Source organism: Schistocerca gregaria, chromosome X (genome assembly GCF_023897955.1).
Source record: "Schistocerca gregaria isolate iqSchGreg1 chromosome X, iqSchGreg1.2, whole genome shotgun sequence".
NCBI lineage: Eukaryota > Metazoa > Arthropoda > Insecta > Orthoptera > Acrididae > Schistocerca > Schistocerca gregaria.
In genome coordinates this window covers 381685986-381707279 of record NC_064931.1, presented here as the reverse complement: position 1 = coordinate 381707279, position 21294 = coordinate 381685986, and the positions used below count along the sequence as shown (strand labels likewise).

General features: G+C 43.5%; 1 protein-coding gene across 1 annotated transcript in view; it reads right to left on the bottom strand.

Moving 5' to 3' along the window:
* LOC126297751 (calcium-dependent secretion activator-like) overlaps window positions 1-21294 on the bottom strand; it is a 1391877-nt gene that overhangs the window by 1189854 nt on the left and 180729 nt on the right. Inside the window, exon 2 of the mRNA XM_049988921.1 lies at window positions 14499-14651. Coding sequence (XP_049844878.1) covers window positions 14499-14644 — 146 coding nt within the window. The 5' untranslated portion in view covers window positions 14645-14651. The remainder of the gene's footprint in view (window positions 1-14498; window positions 14652-21294) is intronic.

Genomic DNA, 21294 nt, shown 5'->3' with positions numbered 1-21294 from the left:
CTTAACTGGCGAATAAACATGAGACTCCAACTTTCAACTCTTTCTCCACGTTAAATGGGACCAAACACGTCCCGTAAATCGCTTAAAATCACGTACTTCTTCCCAATTAAGCTATCTCGTCTTATGTAATACTTTTATCAGAATAGATGATCACTTTTCCTTAAAGATAAACAGAATGAATCATTATAGACCTATTTGTAATAGTCTTAAAGTGCATATATTTACGAAATGTGTGCTATGTGAAAATATTTAAAAATTCTCTGCTGCTGGAGTATTTACTTTACAATATTTCAGCTTGAAACAGAATAGTTAAATTAATTTCTTCGGAGTGTAGTAGAAAATGTCTACAGTGTCTTACGTACATCAGGTACTTAATTTACAACATTTACAGGAAAACCCACCATAATTCGCAGTAACTTTAATGGTGTCTAAAATTATACTGGCAGCCAAAATTGATTTTCAGGACGGAATTTTCAACGGAAGTAACAGCTAACTGGAAAATGTTATCTCCACATTTAAACAATTTAGTGCTTCTAAAAAGAACACCAACTTGCTAATTTTGAGGTAACCATTTGATAAAATGTTATGAGTCCCCGTACCAGCAATCATTACTACGTCCTCTATGAGATGACTGATATAAAAGGACGTAAGGTTAAGGTTTACAATCCTGTCGCGACCAGATCGTTAGAGACGGAGCAAATACTCCAGTTAGGGAAACAATTTGCCCCTGTCCTTTCAAAGGAAGTGTACCGGCATTTGCCTTATGCGATTTAGGGTAACTGCGTACATCCTAAATCAGAACGTCCGTAACAGTGTTTGGATCGCCATCCACCTGAATACGAATCTGGCGCCCGCTTCGACTACGAGCAAATATGGCCGGGTACGTACAAGTGTACAACGTAGTGAAACTCATACTTGGCATCGCCTTCCGTAGTTTCAGGAGTGAAACTGGCATTATCTTACGGCTTTAAAGTTGCTTTTCATAACGCCCTGCCACACGTCCCTGCAGACGGCGTTTTTCCAACGCAGAGCCTCGTCGCTAAACAATGCGTGTATACATGATGTCTGCAGAGGAACAATTCTTTCTGGAGCGATTTGGGGGAATCTGTACGTTAAAATTGATTAGTTTCATAAGTGGTTCTCCAGTTTCTCCCGTCGTATTTCATAAAAATATGATCTATGGATGTACTGTTTGTTGCTGGTGTCCAAAGAGCGCAATATGTCGATAGTGCTTCCATTGGCAGGTGCGCTGGTGACTGCGACAGGGCCGATCGCCGAAATATTGCGTCCTTCGCACACCAACAACCGATAGTATACCAGTGGATTAATTTATAATAATTACGTATCTTATACTCTCCTTTAGTTGCTTGATAATGCCACATTATGCACTATACATAGATTTTCATAATAAGTGTCATATATGATAATTCCTTGTACACAATTCGTTGATTTGCCCAGTTACATGTGCAAAGTGACATTTTTTTAAATTCTGTTCTGCCTTACGGCAGGTTTTGTCATGCTGGAATCCTCGTCAGAGAGGTCCACCGCATGAGCGTCTAGGGAAGTGATTCCAGTGGTGGTCTCCCGTTGTCTTCCGCTGATGATGATGAAATGATAACGAGAACAACACAGAGTGGATAAAATCTCCGAGACACCCGGGAATCGAACCCGGGCCCATTGGCGTGACAGACCGCCTCGCTGACCATTCAGCTATCGGGGCGACAGCAACAAAATTAATTCACAGCATAATAACTAAAGTTCTAACCAAACTATTTACGTTTTGGATTACAACAGAAGCATGCTAAGAAAAATCAATCACATTCGATGTCACAGAAATGCTGTTGATCAGAGTAACGGAATGATAGTCTTTCGTCTTCTTGTTCACGTGGTTTACATTCCACTTTAAACTATAAATCTCCTTTCCACGGTAGGATTTCTAAGAAGACGACAGTTCTAATCCCCATCCGGCCACCCAGATTTTGTTTTCCGTAATTTCCTCAAACCGTTACAAGCAAATGCCGGGATTCCTCTTTTGACAAGGGTGCGATCTATATCCTTTCCCAACCTCTCGTGATCCGAGCTTGAACACAGTCTCTAGAATGGCCTCACTGTCGACGGAACCTAAAACCATAATATTCCCTTCTTCTTTCGCGCCACTGATTCTCTGGGGCGAGCGACGTTGTGGTAGAAGCGCGAGTCAGACTGAAGACTGGGTGCTGCTGACAATAGAGTGTACTTACGACAGAAAAACTCTCATTCATTAATCTGACATTGCAGAATACGCTACCCAGCATCCCTGAAAGTCCAAGCTGTGACATCTTACAGCTCCAGCAGGGCTTCTGGAAGAGCTGCGTAGACAGGAAAATCGGAGCAAGTGATGTCATTGCTGCCCAATGCCAACGCCAGCCCTCTCTAGCCTGTCACGCTTTCTGGGGTGGGAGTGCTGCCACTGGAGAAACGCTAACCAGCCGGCTCACATACAATGAGGTGACAAAAGTCACTGGATACCTCCTAAAATCGTGTCGGCCCACATTTTGCCCTGAGTAGAGCAGCAACTCGATGTGGCGTGGACTCAACAAGTCGTAGGTAGTCCCCTACAGAGACATTGATCCATGTTATCTCTACAGCCTCCATAATTGCGGAAGACGTATAGACGGTGTAGGATTTTGTGCGTGAACTCACCTCGCGATTATGTACTATAAATATTTGATGGGATTCATGTTGGGCAATCCGGATGGCCAAATCATTCCTTGACTTGTCCAGAATGTTCTTCAAACCAATTGCGAACAACTGTGACGTGGTGACATGCTGCTTTGTCATGCACCAAAACTCTATCGTTGTTTGGCAACATGAAGTCCACGAATGTCTGCCAATGGTCTCAGTTGGTTCAGCTGGACGAGGAGACCGAGTCCATCCAACATAAACACAGCCCACACAATTGTGGAGGCACCACCATCTCGCACAGTGCTTTGTTGACAATTTGGGTCCATGGCTTTGTGGGGTCTGCGCCACAGTCTAACAGTACCATCAGGTCTTAACTGAAATCGAGACTCGTCTGACCAGGCCAATGTTTTTTAGTCGTCTAAGGTTCAACCGAGACAGTCACGAGGCCAGAAGAGGTGCTACAGGCAATGTCGTGCTGTTAGCAAAGGCACTCGCGTCGGTCGTCTGCTTGCATAGCGCATTAACGCCAAATTTTTCCACGCCGTCTTGAGGGACACGTTCGTTATGAAGGCTGTATACATGGAAGAAGCCTGGAGATACTAAAGGTATCAGATAGATTATATAGTGGTAAGACAGAGATTTAGGAACCAGGTTTTAAATTGTAAGACATTTCCAGGGGCAGATGTGGACTCTGACCACAATCTATTGGTTATGACCTGTAGATTAAAACTGAAGAAACTGCAAAAAGGCGGGAATTTAAGGAGATGGGACATGGATAAACTAAAAGAACTAGAGGCTGTACAGAGTTTCAGATAGAGCATAAGGGAGCAATTGACAGGAATGGGGGAAAGAAATACAGTAGTAGAAGAATGGGTAGCTTTGAGGGATGAAGTAGTGAAGGCAGCAGAGGATCAAGTAGGTAAAAAGATGAGGGCTAGTAGAAATCCTTGGGTAACAGAAGAAATATTGAATTTAATTGATGAAAGGAGACAATATAAAAATGCAGTAAATGAAGCAGGCAAAAAGCAATACAGACGTCTCAAAAATGAGATCGACAGGAAGTGCAAAATGGCTAAGCAGGGATGGCTAGAGGACAAATTTAAGGATGTAGAGGCTTATCTCACTAGGGGTAAGATACATACTGCCTACAGAAAAATTAAAGAGACCATTGGAGAAAAGAGAACCCTTTGTGTGAATATCAAGAGCTCAGATGGAAACCCAGTTCTAAGCAAAGAAGGTAAGGCAGAAAGGTGGAAGCAGTATATAGAGGGTTTATACAAGGGCGATGTACTTGAGAACAATATTATGGAAATGGAGGAGGATGTGGATGAAGATGAAATGGGAGATACAGCGTGAAGAGTTTGGCAGAGCACTGAAAGAACTGAGTCGAAACAAGGCCCCCGGAGTAGACAACATTCCATTGGAACTACTGACGGCCTTCGGAGAGCCAGTCCTGACAAAACTCTACCATCTGGTGAGCAAGATGTATGAGACAGGCGAAATACCCTCAGACTTCAAGAAGAATATAATAATTCCAATCCCAAAGAAAGCAGGTGTTGACAGATGTGAAAATTACCGAATTATCAGTTTAATAAGTCACAACTGCAAAATACTAACGCGAGTTCTTTACAGACGAATGGAAAAACTAGTAGAAGCCGACCGCGGGAAAGATCAGTTTGGATTCCGTAGAAATGTTGGAACACGTGAGGCAATACTGACCCTACGACTTATCTTAGAAGCTAGATTAAGGAAGGGCAAACCTACGTTTCTAGCATTTGTAGACTTGAGAAAGCTTTTGACAATGTTGACTGGAATACTCTCTTCCAAATTCTGAAAGTGGCAGGGGTAAAATATAGGGAGTGAAAGGCTATTTACAATTTGTACAGAAACCAGATGGCAGTTATAAGAGTCGAGGAACATGAAAGGGAAGCAGTGGTTGGGAAGGGAGTGAGACAGGGTTGTAGTCTCTCCCCGATGTTATTCAATCTGTATATTGAGCAAGCAGTAAAGGAAACAAAAGAAAAATTTGGAGTAGGTATTAAAATCCATGGAGAAGAAATAAAAACTTTGAGGTTCGCCGATGACATCGTAATTCTCTCAGAGACAGCAAAGGACCTGGAAGAGCAGCTGAACAGAACATACAGTGTCTTGAAAGGAGGATATAAGATGAACATCAACAAAGCAAAACGAGGATAATGGAATGTAGTCGAATTGCGTCAGGTGATGCTGACGGAATTAGATTAGGAAATGAGACACTTAAAGTAGTAAAGGAATTTTGCTATTTGGGGAGCAAAATAACAGATGATGGTCGAAGTAGAGAGGATATAAAATGTAGACTGGCAATGGCAAGGAAAGCGTTTTTGAAGAAGAGAAGTTTGTTAACATCGAGTATAGATTTAAGTGTCAGGAAGTCATTTCTGAAAGTATTTGTATGGAGTGTAGCCATGTATGGAAGTGAAACATGGACGATAAATAGTTTAGACAAGAAGAGAATAGAAGCTTTCGAAATGTGGTGCTACAGAAGAATGCTGAAGATAAGGTGGGTAGATCATGTAACTAATGAGGAGGTATTGAATAGGATTGGGGAGAAGAGAAGTTTGTGGCACAACTTGACCAGCAGAATTGATCGGTTGGTAGGACATGTTCTGAGGCATCGAGCGGTCACCAATTTAGTATTGGAGGGCAGCTTAGAGGGTAAAAATCGTAGAGGGAGACCAAGAGATGACTACACTAAGCAGATTCAGAAGAATGTGGGTAGCAGTGGGTTCTGGGAGATGAAGAGGCTGGCGCGGGATGGGGTAGCATGGAGAGCTTCATCAAACCATTCTCAGGACTGAAGACCACAACAACAACAACGTCCAACATTGATGCGGTTGTTTCACGCAGCGTTGCTTGTCTGCCAGCACTGACAACTGTACCCAAAGGCCACTGCGCTTGGTCATTAAATGAAGCCCGTCGGCTACTGCGTTGATCAGAGGTAATTTCTGAAACCCGGTATTCTCGGGACACTATTGACACTGGATATCGGATTATGGAATTCCCTAACGATTTCCGAAATGGAATGACCCGTGCATTTTGCTCCAACTACTATTCTACGTTCAAGGGCTGTTAATTCCGGCCTTGGTTCCATAATCACGTCGAAAACCTTTTCATATGAATTACCTGAATACAACTGACAGCTCCGTCAACGCAGTGCCCTTTCATACGTTGTGTACGCGATACTACCTCCACCTGTGCATGTGCGTATCTCTATCCCATGACTTCTGTCACCTTGGTGTAGCACTTAATTCAGTTCCTCATTCTCAGATGTTCAGTATAAACAGCAGTATCTCAGTGTGTACGCTAAACTGAGTGACACAGTGTATGTCAGCTGATGACTACGAGATTTCGGCCACTTGCAGTTGGAAAAAGAGTCACCAGCCGCCATCCGTGGACTTTGCCGCCATTAACTGCAGGTTTCCGCCTTGGCTACAGTCTGGATGCTGTCAAGCTGTTGCCTTCACACCGCTGCGTCACCTTCTGGGTGACTACCTGTTGCTGATGGTCACTTTCCTGATGAGCCGCTGGTTCGAGCCTGGGCTAGACAGCTGTCCAGCGACTCCATTGCTCTCCAGTACCCAGAGCGGGCCCACGCCATCGTCTTGGGTCATCCGGGGCAGTGCGTTTTGAACAAGATCCATCCCAGTGTGTTGTTATCTACGGCCACAAAGCAGCCGAGCAGCGATTGGCCGCCAGCAGCTACCGCCATCAGCACATATATTTCCCTGGAGGGCAGGGCAGTAACGCCGGCACACCGCGCGAGCTTTACTTGGTACGTCAAAGAGGACAACATTTCCTCCAGCTATATTCCATCATTGTACCTGTCATGAATAAAGAACTTTCTTAACCAGGGATGCTTCGCTGATGGTCTGTCCACTCTAGTAACCCACTACTTTGCAGTCCTCGTCCAGGTGGGGAAACAGCACTAATTCTGACTTGTCAACAGCTGATTCAACCGGCACCATGGAGATCACGTCGTGAACTCTACACTTCCTTAGGTGTGTTAGCAACACGCAAGGCACCGAAGTGGCGACAAATGAAGAGTTGCTTCAGGGCATAGTGCCACACGGAATAGTTATTACACTACTGGCTATTAAAATTGCTACACCAAGAAGAAATGATGATGATGAATGGGTATTCATTATACTAGAACTGACATGTGATTACATTTCACGCAATTTATGTGCATAGTTCCTGAGAAATCAGTACCCAGAACAATCACCTCTGGCCGTAATAACGGCCTTGATACGTCTGGGCATTGAGGCAAACAGAGCTTGGATGGCGTGTACAGCTTCTGCCCATGCAGCTTCAACACGATACTACAGTTCATCAAGAGTAGTGACTGGCGTATTGTGACGAGCCAGTTGCTCGGCCACCTTTGACCAGACGTTTTCAATTGGTGAGAGATCGGGAGAATGTGCTGGCCAGGACAGCAGTCGAACATTTTCTGTATCCAGGAAGGCCCGTACAGGACCTGCAACATGCGGTCGTGCATTATCTTGCTGAAATGTAGGGCTTCGCAGGGATCGAATGAAGGATAGAGCCACGCGTCGTAACACATCTGAAATGTAACGTCCACTGTTCAAAGTGCCGTCAATGCGAACAAGAGGTGACCGAGACGTGAAACCAATGCCACCCCATACCATCACGCCGGCCGATGACGAATACACGCTTCCAATGTGCGTTCACCACGATGTCGCCAAACACGGATGCGACCATCATGATACTGTAAACAGAACCTGGATTCATCCGAAAAAAAAATGGCGTTTTGCCATTCGTGCACCCAGGTTCGTCGTTGTGTACACCATCGCAGGCTCTCCTGTCTGTTATGCAGCGTCAAGGGTAACCGCAGCCATGGTCTCCGAGCTGATAGTCCATGCTGCTGCAAACGTCGTCGAACTGTTCATGCAGATAATTGGCCTGCAAACGTCCTCATCTGTTGACTCAGGGATCGAGAGGTGGCTGCACGATCCCTTACAGCGATGCGGATAAGATGCCTGTCATCTCGACTATTAGTGATACGAGGCCGTTGGGATCCAACACGGCGTTCCGTATTGCCCTCCTGAACCCACCGATTCCATATTCTGCTATCACTCATTGGATCTCGACCAAGGCGAGCAGCAATGTCACGATACGATAAACAGCAATCGCGATAAGCTACAATCCGGCCTTTATCAAAGTCGGAAACGTGATTGTACACGAGGCATCACAACAACGTTTCACCAGGCAACGCCGGTCAGCTGCTGAGAAATCGGTTGGAAATTCTCCTCATGTCATCACGTTGTAGGTGTCGCCACCAGCTCCAACCTTGTGTGAATGCTCTGAAAAGCTAATCATTTACGTATCACAGCATCTTCTTACTGTCGGTTAAATTTCGCGTCTCTAGCACATCTTCTTCGTCGTGTAGCAATTTTAATGGCCAGTAGTGTATCTTGTGGTTGAAGTTCAGACGACTTCATATTACGACGTAATGCCGGGGATGTTTCGATGTTATGCGCACAATTCTTATAGTTCTACTGCAGCCGTGGCTATTTCGCTTTGGTGTGGGGTCAATGGGAAACATGACTTGAATTTGCATTTCGATCAGCATGCTACGTTGTATGGTTACTCATACCTCATATAGATGATGTATCGGTAATACTTCGTTCAATATTTAGATTGTCCAACTTAATGCTGATGACGGAACTTCACTGACCATAGGAGCACTAAAAATTTCGGCTCAGTGGTAAATCACACCAGTTTAAAGTTTTAAATTTACCTAGGGATTACAAACAACTTGACTTGTAACCATCACATAGAAAAGGTTACGGGCAAGGCAAAAACGACTGTATGTTACTAGCAGAGCACTTAGAAGCTGCAATAAATCTACCAAAGAGAGTGCCAAGAGAATGCTTGTCCGTTCTCCTCTGGATTATTGCTGTGCGGTTTTGAATCCTTGCCAGGCAGGAACGACAGAGGTCGTTGACCAAGTCCAAAGAAGGGCAGTTCGTATTGTCATATTGAGGAATAGAGGAGAAAGTGTCACGGAAACGGTAAACGAGTTGGGATGACCGTCATTAAAATAAAGAGTTTCACGTTAAGCCAGATGGATGCAGCAAATTTTAGTCAACAACTTTCTTCTCCCAATGCCACATTATTTTGTTGATGCCAACCTGTATATGGACTGAACATCGTAAAGAAAAAAGAGAAATCTGAGCTCGCACAGAGAGATTTAGATGTTCATTTTTCCCATGTGCTCTTCGAGAGTGGAGCGGGACATAAATAGTCTGAAAATGGTTCTATGAATACCCTGGTAATACTTTGTTAAGAGTCAGTTGCAGTGTAATCATGTAGGTGTAGACGTAGGATCGACAGGAATCACAACTTCGAGGAGTAATAGATCGTCTTACTATTGTAAACATTTGGGATTATAGTATTCAAACTATCATCAGGAAGTCATGTGTTTGAAATCAGCAATCCTCTTTTTATACAATTTAGAATGGGACTTTCGAGATTGTATTCCACACTAACAGTTACAACAGGTCCCTTAAAAGCAAATTAGCCATCAACAGATGACAGAGCCGAAATAAACGATAAGGCACTACGGCCTCACAATACCGAAAAGTGATGCTCAAGTCTTCGCAGGTACATTTCTCATTCGTCCATGTTCTTATCAATGTTAGATGCAGACCGATAAGAAACTGCACCGTTTCCTGATGTTTCTACGGACTTAACAATTACAGTCGGTGCTTTCGGTTCTGTGTTTAAACAGTAATTCTTGCTGAACGAACAATTGTTGTGTTGCTTACAACTGTGTTAAATAAGTTTAAATAATTCACAACCTAGAAAAATACGAAAGACAAGCTCAGATTGTGGAAGGATGAGGAAGGAAATCGGCTATGCCCTTCCAAAGGAACAATCCCGGCATTCGCATCAATCTTTTAATATACCCAATCTCGGTTCTAAGTCGTAGACAGGCACGCAACAGTGGAACAAAGAAACAGCGATACTTTCCGTTGGGCGCCTGAGCCGATCATCCAGCGCTGGTAGCAACCTGAGATCACGACTCCTCGCCGACCTCATGCCGTTACCGGGACGCAGCCAGTCTTCTACTGCACGTCCGCACGCTCCCTTCACGCTGCTATGAGACATCGCTAACCTAACCCAGTTCGCCTTTAGCTTCGCCGACAACAGAACGACCACACCCCGGTAAAAATGCTCTACACTTCTCGCTTTCACCTTAGTCTGCCTGTTAGTTCCTTTTGTCTTATAACAACCACAAGCTAAACACCCTGGCAATGAACGTGAGATTTTTGTAATTGATAATGGGCAACTCAACAAATACAATTTGTAAATTCATTCATTTTAATAATCGTGTCTAACAGAATTTTGTTTCTACAAACAAATATGAATGACTAATCTCCTTTAATTCTTGCCGCTAGGACTCCTAATCATTTTATTGAATATGCTAATGCCGCGCTCAAGTGATGGCCTTAAAACTTACAACACCACAACCTAATTAGAGAAATCACGGAAAACCTCACTCTGTGTACACTAATGGAAATTTGAACTGCTGCATCTAAGCCCACTGTCTTATGACTGCTCGGTTTTAGCATCAACATCCATGATCATCTATGAATATATTCGCAGCAAATATTTTTATTTTCAGTTTCTATGCAGTGTATCTTTGTACAATGTCAGCCAATTATAACTGAAGGGAAGTTTTTGTTTGTTCTTGATATAGGTCTAGGCTCCTGTCAGGATCATTTTCGCGTAATATTTGCTCCTACAGATGTTGCCAGCATAGATCGAAAAACTGACAAGCCACATTTCATTCGTTTCAGTTACACACAAGGCTTTTACTATGGCCAAGATTTCTGACGGTCAACTACTGCGCTGTTAAGTTTGCTAAAGAAGCTAACACTTCTGCATTATAGAAGAAAATCTTAGTTATGTACCCCGAAAAGACGAATATTTCCCCTTTCACGAACAGGGGATCTGCATTGCATCTAACAGGGCTGCAGACGTATTCTGGTTGGAGATCCCGTATGAACCTATATAACACTTTACTTCGTGAGCTTTCAAACCTGGGAGAAGTAGGTGTCACGTCATAAACCGTTCGTCTCCTTTCCGGTTGTGGGAAAAAGATACAGAGGTGCAGCTGAGGTTTAAGAACACTTTTCGCGATGACATGATATTATTGCGTATTTAGAATTTTTGCAATAATCTTCCTTACAAAACTGCCATATGAAGAATAAACAGCAAATATTGTCAGAGTTAAATCTGCAGCTTTCTAAACTTCATTAAGTTGTGGCAAGATTTGAAAAGTAACATTTACTTTATTTAAAGATTGCTTTGGCGACGCAAATCCTACGCAACTAACACGCAAGCTAACGAATAGTGCAGTGTGGTGAAATATAGGGTGTCTACACCGAATTTCCTTTGTTTCATGTCTGACTTGTACGTTGGTTGCAGAAGGACTTAAAGTTGCTGCCTAAATTTTTTCAACACCTGGTGCAGAATTTTTGTCCGTAGAAGCGGAAGTGACGTCAGTTTAGGAGGAGGCACAAACTGTGCTTTGGTACGCAGAGTTTAAATCTATTGTTATGGCGCCAAGGCTGTTTCGTGGTGTTTACAGGAAAGCAGCACCAGACGCCAAGTGCATAAAAGCATGGCACAGTCGGTTTCTAAAAACTGGCACCATTGCATAGGGGCATGGAGGAAGTCGGCGGGTCTCTGAAGAACAAGTTGAGAATATCCGCCAAACATTTCAACGAAGTCCATGAAAATCAGTTAGTCAAGCTTCACGAGAACTTCAGATCCCTCACGCAACTGTCTATAAAGTCGTCAGAACGCGGTTGCGTCTGTATTCATACATGGTGCAGATACTGCAGCCCTCAAAGCCGACGATACGAATTTGCACTTGAAATGCTTAACCGAATAGACCGGAATCCTGCGTTCCTGTCAAGAGTAATGTTTTCTGACGAGACCACATTCCATGTCTCTCAAACTGTGAACAAGCATAACGTTCGAATTTAGGGGTGGCAGAATCCACAGTGTGTCAGGGAAAAGGTACAAGACATCCCGAAAGTGAACGTCTGGTGTGGCCTCATGAGCGACATGATAACTGGACCATTCTTCTTTGCTGAAACAACTGTTGCAGGAACGACGTACCTAAACGTGCTGGAGATTTTTGTCTTTCCCCAGGCTGAAGACTTGCAACCACACCTTTGGTTTCAGAAAGATGGTTCTCCACCTCACTGGTCGCTGGGTGTTCGGAAACCTCTAAATGTAGAATTTCCAGGACGCCGGATTGGGCGACGGGAACCCATGAATTGGCCTCCACGTTCTCCTGACATCACACCGTGGGATTTTTTCTATGGAGCTACGTCAAGGACAGGTTGTTCGCCACGGCAGTGCACGGCATTCATGGCCTTCGTACTCGGATTGTGGAAGTCATTGACATCATTCTTCCAGACATGTTGCAGGGGACCTGGATGGAAATTGAAAACATTCTTCGTGCCACCGTAGGGGCTCACGTGGGAATGTTTTGATGTGTTATTGAAATTTTTTTCAAAACTTATCTTCACATACAACTTATTTTTGGGCAAAAAATAAAGCTTTTTCATTTTGTTTTGTGTATGGAACACATTCGAATTAAGGAATTTCGATGTAGACACCCTGTACATTGTAAGATTTCTGATTAGTTGCTGGAAGAATTAATATTGTAGACTCTAAAAGATTCACTGGAGTAAGAACTCAACTTGACAGTACAGGATGAAATATTCATGCTGAGACGAAAGGGCGGGCTGATACTCGTGCGGTTCGCTGCCGAGGTAGAACTTCGAACGCTCTGAACATTCGTGTGTCAGCTAGAGTCACGCAGGGGCCGGCTTGCACGGAAGATCCAAGTATAAATCGGGAAATGCAGTAGTTGCGATCAATACTATTCTCACGAAAGCGATTTGGGGCACTGTCATTACTACGCAGCATATTCTTCGCTGTGAAATAGGAGCGACAGGTTTGTGTATACACACAACCCTTTCTCATTTTCGAAGATAAAGGTTTATTTGGGTAACCAGCAGATTTTCGTCTAAACCATCTTCTATTCATAAACCTGGTCAATAATTGTGAATCTGGTTACGAGAACATGGTTTTTCTCTTATTTAATTACATACAGGAATAAACTTAAACTTATTCTGTAAGAGTGTCCGGGCAACTGAAAAACGAAGCAGGAATATGAAGATCTGATTTAATTTCTGAAATTAAATTTACTATACTTTGGATTCTTCCGTCATTTTTGTCACACAATTTTATATTTAAGAAAAAACTGCGTTTTAGTTTTCAAAATATTGTTAATTTCGAGACGGTTTTCGGGTTACTGGGCCATCGTCAGGAAACCAGTGTCTAGTGTCTACAAGAGACACTAGTGCGTAGGACACCAGACAACAGAAATAAAGACGCTGTCAACACACAGAGGATCTTTGGTCATGATATTAGGTGAGAAATGTCAAATCTAGTGTTTATTACTCGTGTTATACACATGATCGTCCCCAGAAATTTATCCAAGAGGGTGCAAGGTTATAACACTGACGATTTATAAAACAGACCGTCATAACGTTTTGGACCTGCGAAGCTAAACCAGCAGGAAGTACACAAAACTTTTTATATCTCAAACGTTTCACAGTTATCACTTCAATATTATTTGGAAGATAAGACTACTTTCGTACCTAAAATAAGCATATTTCACTAGTATCGGCGAAGAACATACTTTTAACGTCATTAAATCCTAACAGTTACTAAATACAGCTCGACAATATTTACGATATTTATATTTTTATTCCTATGTCAATAATATCATATTGAGATTGTAAATTAAAAATCTGAAATAGAAAAATAATCAGATGCAGATGAGATACAGATAAAAATTTTCAGCAACAAATGCACCTGTTTGATACTCCTCTTAGTGAAGGAACAGGAAATAAACTGCAGAAAATGCTTATTCAACTTTTATACCAACGTTTTTGTTTACGAAACTTCATGTCTGGTCTTCTTAATGGTTTTATTTCGTTAATTTAATGACTTCTATTTCTTAATATTGGTTTTCATAATAGAAGTGGAAAAATTTTGTTTGAAAGTCACGTTTTTTGGGTTTGTTTCAGTACAATGTAACCCACCGCCAGCACTCAACGAGATGAATGTTAAAAATCTTCGAAAACAACCCTCAAACTAACCGGTAGAATTGACCCTTAATAACTTAGTTTTGAACAATACATTCCTCGTCTCTTCAGTTTGATACGTTGTCATGCAATCATGTCGAATGCAGTGGTTGTTAAAATCCCAGTTTTTCCCATTGCTCTCATCATTGCTAAATCTGGGATTTAGTAGCATCACAGACGTCTGTGACTCAGAGTTCAGGATGGGGAAAGTGCGTCTCTTCCCCCCCTCTCCCTTGCAGACGCTTGTGTTTATGTGCCAAAAATGGTAACTAACAGTGTTAAATTACAGTGATAACCTAGATAGATGGTATCAAGCATCATTCATAACGAACATGAAAGTTGCATAATTAAAAAATGAATATAATGCTTAAATATTCAAGCATCTCTGCACATCACCAGACAAGACATTCTCGATCCGATGTTCTAAGGGAACTCCCCACCGCGGTGGTCCACTGAGTCATGTTAGGTGGACATAAAATGAATCGTCGTATTAAAATCGGGATTTAGGTCCGTTCACTCCACGGCAACAATATACGAGTATGAGACGAAGTTATGTAACGTTGCAGGGGAGTATGAGGCAGACAGGAGGTGACGTACCTGGTGGGCGCTGCGGGCACCTCAAGTGAGGCGGCGTGCGTGTGGGGATGAGCGTGGGAGGAGGCGGGCGCGTCCGCATGCTGCGCCGCCTGCTCCTCCTGCTGCTCTTCCTCGCTCTCCTCTTCTGACGAGCTGGGGTCGATCATGGCGAGCCTGGAACACGTCACAACCACATCAGCATCACAGGTTGAAACACAACTGCAACCGCAAACTTTAGGAGGCTCTTAAAGTATACTTTTTGACTGTTCGGCGTAAGTGACCTTTAGTCTCTGGTGGCACATTACAAAGTAATTGTATTTCATTCGATTTCTTATCCACATTGATCATTCTGTCTCTATTGGAGTGAATATATCTGCACGACGGTACAAATATCGAAGGTATCCGCTGTCTAGCTTGTTTCAGAATAACTTGTCCCATTCACACACAGCATTTGCTGTTGACAAAAGTAATGCCCACTATACTCCTCGCCCTCAAGTTTGCCTACAGTAGTGCTCATTTCTGTCTCGTATTGATGATGTGGTATCACATGTTGATACCACTCTACCGGCATCAAAGTTGGCAACGGAACTGCAATTTTTCGTCAGACGCCGTTAGTGCTCGTTCGGGATGCAGTGGACACAATGGTGTACGCCCACTGAGCCACGCGACCAGCAGCTCAGTGTCGTGAGCGCCCTCTCCCTCCGCAGTATGGAACAGCCGCACCATTCAGTCAGCCCCACTAACACTTTGAGCCTCATCGCTATGTGACACTATGCTGACGCCACCTAGTCGTTGCTCCAAAACCACGTTCGTTCTTAGTTCAGACAGCGTCATTCTTGTTGACGTTGTGATAGCTGGACTCTACTTCTTTCAGCATTATTTGTAATGAGTCTTCGTGCTCTTGGAGAACTACAACTAAATCTTCTGTTTACTATATTAACTCACTCGCTAATAATTCTACTCCTGCCCGCGGCTCGTGGTCTTAAGCGTTCTCGCTTCCCGCGCACGGGGTCCCGGGTTCGATTCCCGGGGGGGGGGGGGGGGGGGGGGGGGGGGGGCAGGGATTTTCTCTGATCGAGATGACTGGGTGTTGTGTGTCTTTCATCATCATTTCATCCTCATTCACTCGCAAGCCGCCGTAGTGGCGTTAAAACGGCGGCCGAACCGCCCCGCTCCTGTCCAGCTGTCCTACGACGACAGTTGTTGCTCCACTCTGTAGCACACCTGCATACGAAGTATTACACAATAGATGAGGTGTTCGCCTACATGCAACTTGTGTGTGGTTTTTTATTGGTTTCAGGAAAATGCGTAGTATTATGCCACATAATGACAGAAACAGGACATGTGTATGACTTCATAAAAAAAACATAAAACGCACTGTATTCCATAACCACGAGACACGTGGCAGAAAATTAAGTGAACTGTTTATTATTTCAAAACAATTCGACGTAACTGATATTAGATTTATCCCACTGTCAGACAAGACGGTAAATATCTTAATGCAAAAATGTTTTCTGTTATCTACAAAACCATAATTGTACCCAGGTGCGCCCCTCTTCGTCAGAAGCAAATCGACGGACACGAATGTATTTCTTCAGGTCCCAAAAATATTTAAATCGCATGGGGAGAGATGGTGACTATATGATAGGTGCTTCGCTTCCCAGCAACACTTCTGCAGAGGTTCGAAACGACCTAATCAGCATGTGGGTCTACCTAAGATACGAACAAGTGACGCGATAAGGAAAACGCGTAAGTGCAGCCGAGTCGAATGGGGAATCATTCGAGCGACAAGACGCGCCGTGCATGGGGAAATCCACTGACAAAGCTGACTTTGACAAAGGGAATATTGTCACGGCTCGGTAAAGCATCGTAGACGGCTGCCTGTGACAGATATGACGACAAAGTGCAGTGCTGGTATAGGTACAAGTGTTCCCGATCACACCCTTCAGTGCACATTGTTTAACACGAGGTTCCGCAGACGGAGCCTACGTATTCCGAGGTTGGCTCAATGACATTGTCAATTGCGATTCTAGTGTGCTCAGGATCAACGATACTGGACTGTGGATGAATGTAAACGTGTTTCCTGGGCGGATGAATCGTTTCCAGATAAACCGTCGTCTAAGCAAAAGGCTGCTCGAAACGTACACTGCACTATGGACGGAAGCGTGTGAGGACAGTATTGTGCCATGGGGGACAGTTGCGTGAACGCTCACTGGAGGCGTGGGAGTAAACTAAGACACCATGACACCATTAACATTATTAACGTTATTGCGGACTGTCTGTATCACTTCATGCTTGATGTGTTCCCTTACGGCATGAAATCTTCCAGCAGGATAACTATCCGTGTCACAAGGCCAAAATCGTGGTACAGTGGTCTGTAGAGCAAGACAGTGAACTCACGTTGATGTCTCGGCCACCAAATTCGAATGATCTGAACCAGATGGAACAAATCCACACTACTGAGCGCCATCTTTGTGCCCACAAACCACCGTCCTGTAATTTACAGGAATTGTGTGTAGACATCTGGAACCACACAACTTCGGAAACCTACCAAGAAGTTATCGAAACTACGTCACACAAAATCACTGGTGTATTCTGGTCCAAAGTTGGGCAGACGGTGATAATGTATTAGTTCATCAGTGTAGGTTTGTAGTGATCATATCTGAGCGAGAGCCCTTTATTTTTTAGCAGCTTAGAACGCTGTTTTGTTCTAGCGAGCTACGAGAAACTGTTTTCCGAAGACAAGCAAGTTCTTCCCCATAACATAAGCTCACCAGACAAAATATTAGTAACGACTTACCAGGACACACTGGTCTGTTTGTAACGCTGCAGATCGTGTACAACTGGTACCAAGTAGTGATGTGAGCCTCCGCCGCTGACAGTGACAGTCAGTTCCAATAGGAATTGTTGTTGTCAGGGTCTGCAGGTCTATCTCCACGTTTTAGCGAGCGAAGTTTACGATGTAAAGTCCATGCAATAGACATTTCGATTCAGGAACCCCGTAATAGGTCATTGCCCATAATTGGCTCTTAAATCCATACGACGTCAGTGGCCGTAGAATAACGAATCTAAGTATAATTTGACATAAACTGACAATATGGAGAACGATCATACGAAGTACATGTTTCAGTTATTTGTCTTTTACCAGTTCAGGCTGTGCAATTGCGTCTGTAATAATATTATTTGTCCGAACTATAAACTCGATAAATAGCTAAATAACAAAATTAAAGGCCATGTACACTTTTCAGAAATCTTTTAGCATTAAGAACGATAACGACCTTGTGATATATATTGAAAACAAAGAGATATCTGAAGAATCGGTATTAGCCTCTCTCAACATTCCTGACTAATTTACCAACGTCCCAGTTGACGACACTATGCAGAACGTTTAAGCAAATCTACTTAAATACAAGAAGACATGTACTATAGAAATCATCGAATTTATTGAGCTCTTTCAAATAACTTTGACCTTCACCTATTTTAGTTTCAATAATAAAATATATCAACGAAAAGATGGATTAGTCATGGGAAACAGCTTGGCAGGTACCATGGCAGAAATTTTATTAATCACTTGGAACATGAGTTTTACTTCAAATTTCCTATATTTAAACAAAACACTATGTACTTTAAAAGATAAGTGGATGATACAACTTTTCTATACCGAGAACAAGAAAGACATTAATAATTGTGCACAAACAGTAATTGCTATGCATTCAAATATTAATTTCACAGTGGACATAGAAAAAGAGAACAGTGTAAATTTCCTAGACCTGAAAATCGCAAAAAAGTCAACAACCACACGTCTGACATTTATAGAAAACCCACCACCACAGAAAGCATAATTCATCCCAAATCATGCCATCCACAACGATACAAAAATGTCTTCCTTAATTTAATGAGCCATTGTATGTCACGGCTTCTTTCATCACAAGAGGAAATTTATAAAGACCCCAACATCTCTAAGCAAATAGCCAATGCTAATGGATATAAAAAAGACGTAACAAACATTTATTAGCAACCAAAAAGCGAATGAAAGCACATGGAAAAAAAACGTCAGAACGTCGACAGGAAGAAGAAAAAGTGTGTCGAGGTGGAATATCAGGGAAAATGGTCTCAAAATATAGAAAATTATTTTCGCAACTCCAGTGTAAAAGAGGTTCCCAAACTAATAACGCTTTGCAAATGCGTCTTCACCTTAAAATCGGCAGAAGTACTGTTAATTTTCAAATACAGTCGTTTATAAAATTACACGTGACAATTGCAATTGCTTGTGTATTGGGCACACAGAATGCACATTTGAAAAAGATTTAAAGAATACACTTGTACCTGAAGTAAAACAGTATTTAGTAATCATTTGAAAAATCAAAACTCAGAACAACGTAAATACCACGAAACTTTAAGATCTTCACACCGCACCCAAAGGTAGATACTTCTTTATTTTGGAGGAACTTGAAACTTTTTTCAGTAAGAGAGAATGTATTGTCACCATGTCCTTCATGAGAAATGTGATTTCAACCAAGGTATTTATTTTTAAGTCTTTGACATTTGAGTTCTAAGTGCGAAGTATTATCGTGCGCCGTTGAAGCCTTGCACAGGTCAACAGTGCCGCCGTCAACTATAGGTATCTAACACACGGCACAGTGGCCAGTGCGCCACTTTCTGCAAGAACGTCCGCTGCCTTGGACAGCATAACAAGAAATGTAGCCAATATGAACATGAAACAGCTATCGTGCGCCAATTTATGGTTCAAGACATTCATGTTATCACTAGGCATTTCCAACAGGGCAATTTCCTGTAGACATTCTTAAATGTATTCAAAATTTACCACCTCAGGAGGATGTTACAACTCGTGCCATAAATTTCTTTTTGCCTCATTTCAGTATCTCCTCATTAGTAACGCGATTTATCCATCTAAGCTTCAGTATTCTTCCATGACACACATTACAAAAGCTCCTATTCTCTTCTTGTCTACGATGCTGATGCTCCAAGTTTCACTTCCATACAAGGACACACACCAAAGAAGCACCTTTAGAAAATACTTCCTAACACTTAAATTTATATTTGATGTAAGCAAACTTCTCTAGAAATACTTTCCTTGCTATTGTATTGAAATGGGAACCTAGAAACGACGGAGAGGCTTCGTCCCCGCCGTAGCGTGCAGTGGTACACGATCCCACAACAGGCTACAGCAGTCCACTCAACCCACCACCGGCCCACACCGAACCCAGGATTATTGTGTGTCTCGGCCCCCAGTTGACCCCCCCCCTCCCCCCCCCCCCCCCCCGGGTCATCTTACAGGAGACGAGTGTAACCCCAATGTTTGCGTGGTAGAGTAATTGTGGTGTATGCGTACGTGGAGAAAGTGTTTGCGCAGCAATCGCCGACATAGTGTAACTGAGGCCGTATAAGGGGAACCAGCCCTCTTTCGCCGAGGCAGATGGAAAACCGCCTTGAAAACCGTCCACAGACCGGCCGGCACACCGGACCTCGACACTAATCCGTGCGGATTCGTGCTGAAGACCGCCCGGAATTCCTAGCTATAGTCAGTCATCTTTCTATATCCCTGTACTTTGCCATCAATTACTTTGCTGCCCAAATTCACAGAGAAAAAAATGGACTGCATTTGTCTAGGTAACATATTTAAGTGATTAACATTGCAAGATCACAGGATAATGTAAGCGCGAGAATGAGATGGAGTTCCATGCCTGTCGCACTTGAGCGCTCAGTGCAGGGACGATTATACGCTGTTTGTGGATGACACTGGAGTTGTTGTCCGATGACGCCCCATATGTGCTCCATTGGATCTGGTAACCGAGCAGGCCAAGGCAACATGTCGCTCTCTGCAGAGCACGTTGGGTTGCAAAGCGGCATGTGAGCGAGCGTTATGCTGCTGGAAAATACGCCCTGGAAAGCTATTAATGAATGGCAGCACAACAGGTCGAATCACCAGATTGATGTACATTTCTGCAGCCATGGTGCGTGGGGTATTGGCGGAGTGCTCCTGCTGACATACGAAATCGCACCCCTGACGATAACTCCAGGTCTCCAGTGTATCTAGCATGCAGACAGGTTGGTTGCGAGCCCTCAACTGGCCTCCTCCTAACCAACACACTGCCGTCAATGGCCCCGAGGCAAAACCAGCTTCCATCAGAAAATTGAACACACCTCGGTGCCGGCTGTTGTGACCGAGCGGTTCTAGGCGCTTCAGTCCGGAACCGCGCTCTTGCTACGGTCGCAGGTTCGAATCCTGCCTCGGGCATGGATGTGTGTGATGTCCTTAGGTTAGTTAGGTTTAAGTAGTACTAAGTCTAGGGAACTGATGACCTCAGATGTTAAGTCCCATAGTGCTTATAGCCATTTGAACCACAGCGGGCGGATCGCTTTCATCGCTGACACTTATAACATCAGTTTGATTTTTGTACAAGCTGTGTATAATCTTTTGCTCCCTCTGTTTTGTCCCTGCTACCTTCAGAATTTCTAAGAATGTGTTACAGTAAAAAGCAAATGCCGTGTGGCTAGGGCATCCCGTCGGGTAGACCGTTCGCCTGGTGAAAGACTTTCGAGTTGGCACCGCTTCGGCGACTTGGGTGTCGATGGGGATGAAATAATAAGGACAACACAACACGCAGTCTCTGAGTGGAGAAAAATCTTCGACCCAGCCGGGAATCGAACCCCGGCCATTAGCTATGACAGACCGGCGAGCTGACCACTCAGCTACCAGAGACGGTAGCTGAGGTAAGCCGTAGGGTCAGCATGTCGTCACATGTTCCTACATTTCTATGGGGGGCGAACTGATCTCCCATGAAATTAGCTTGTA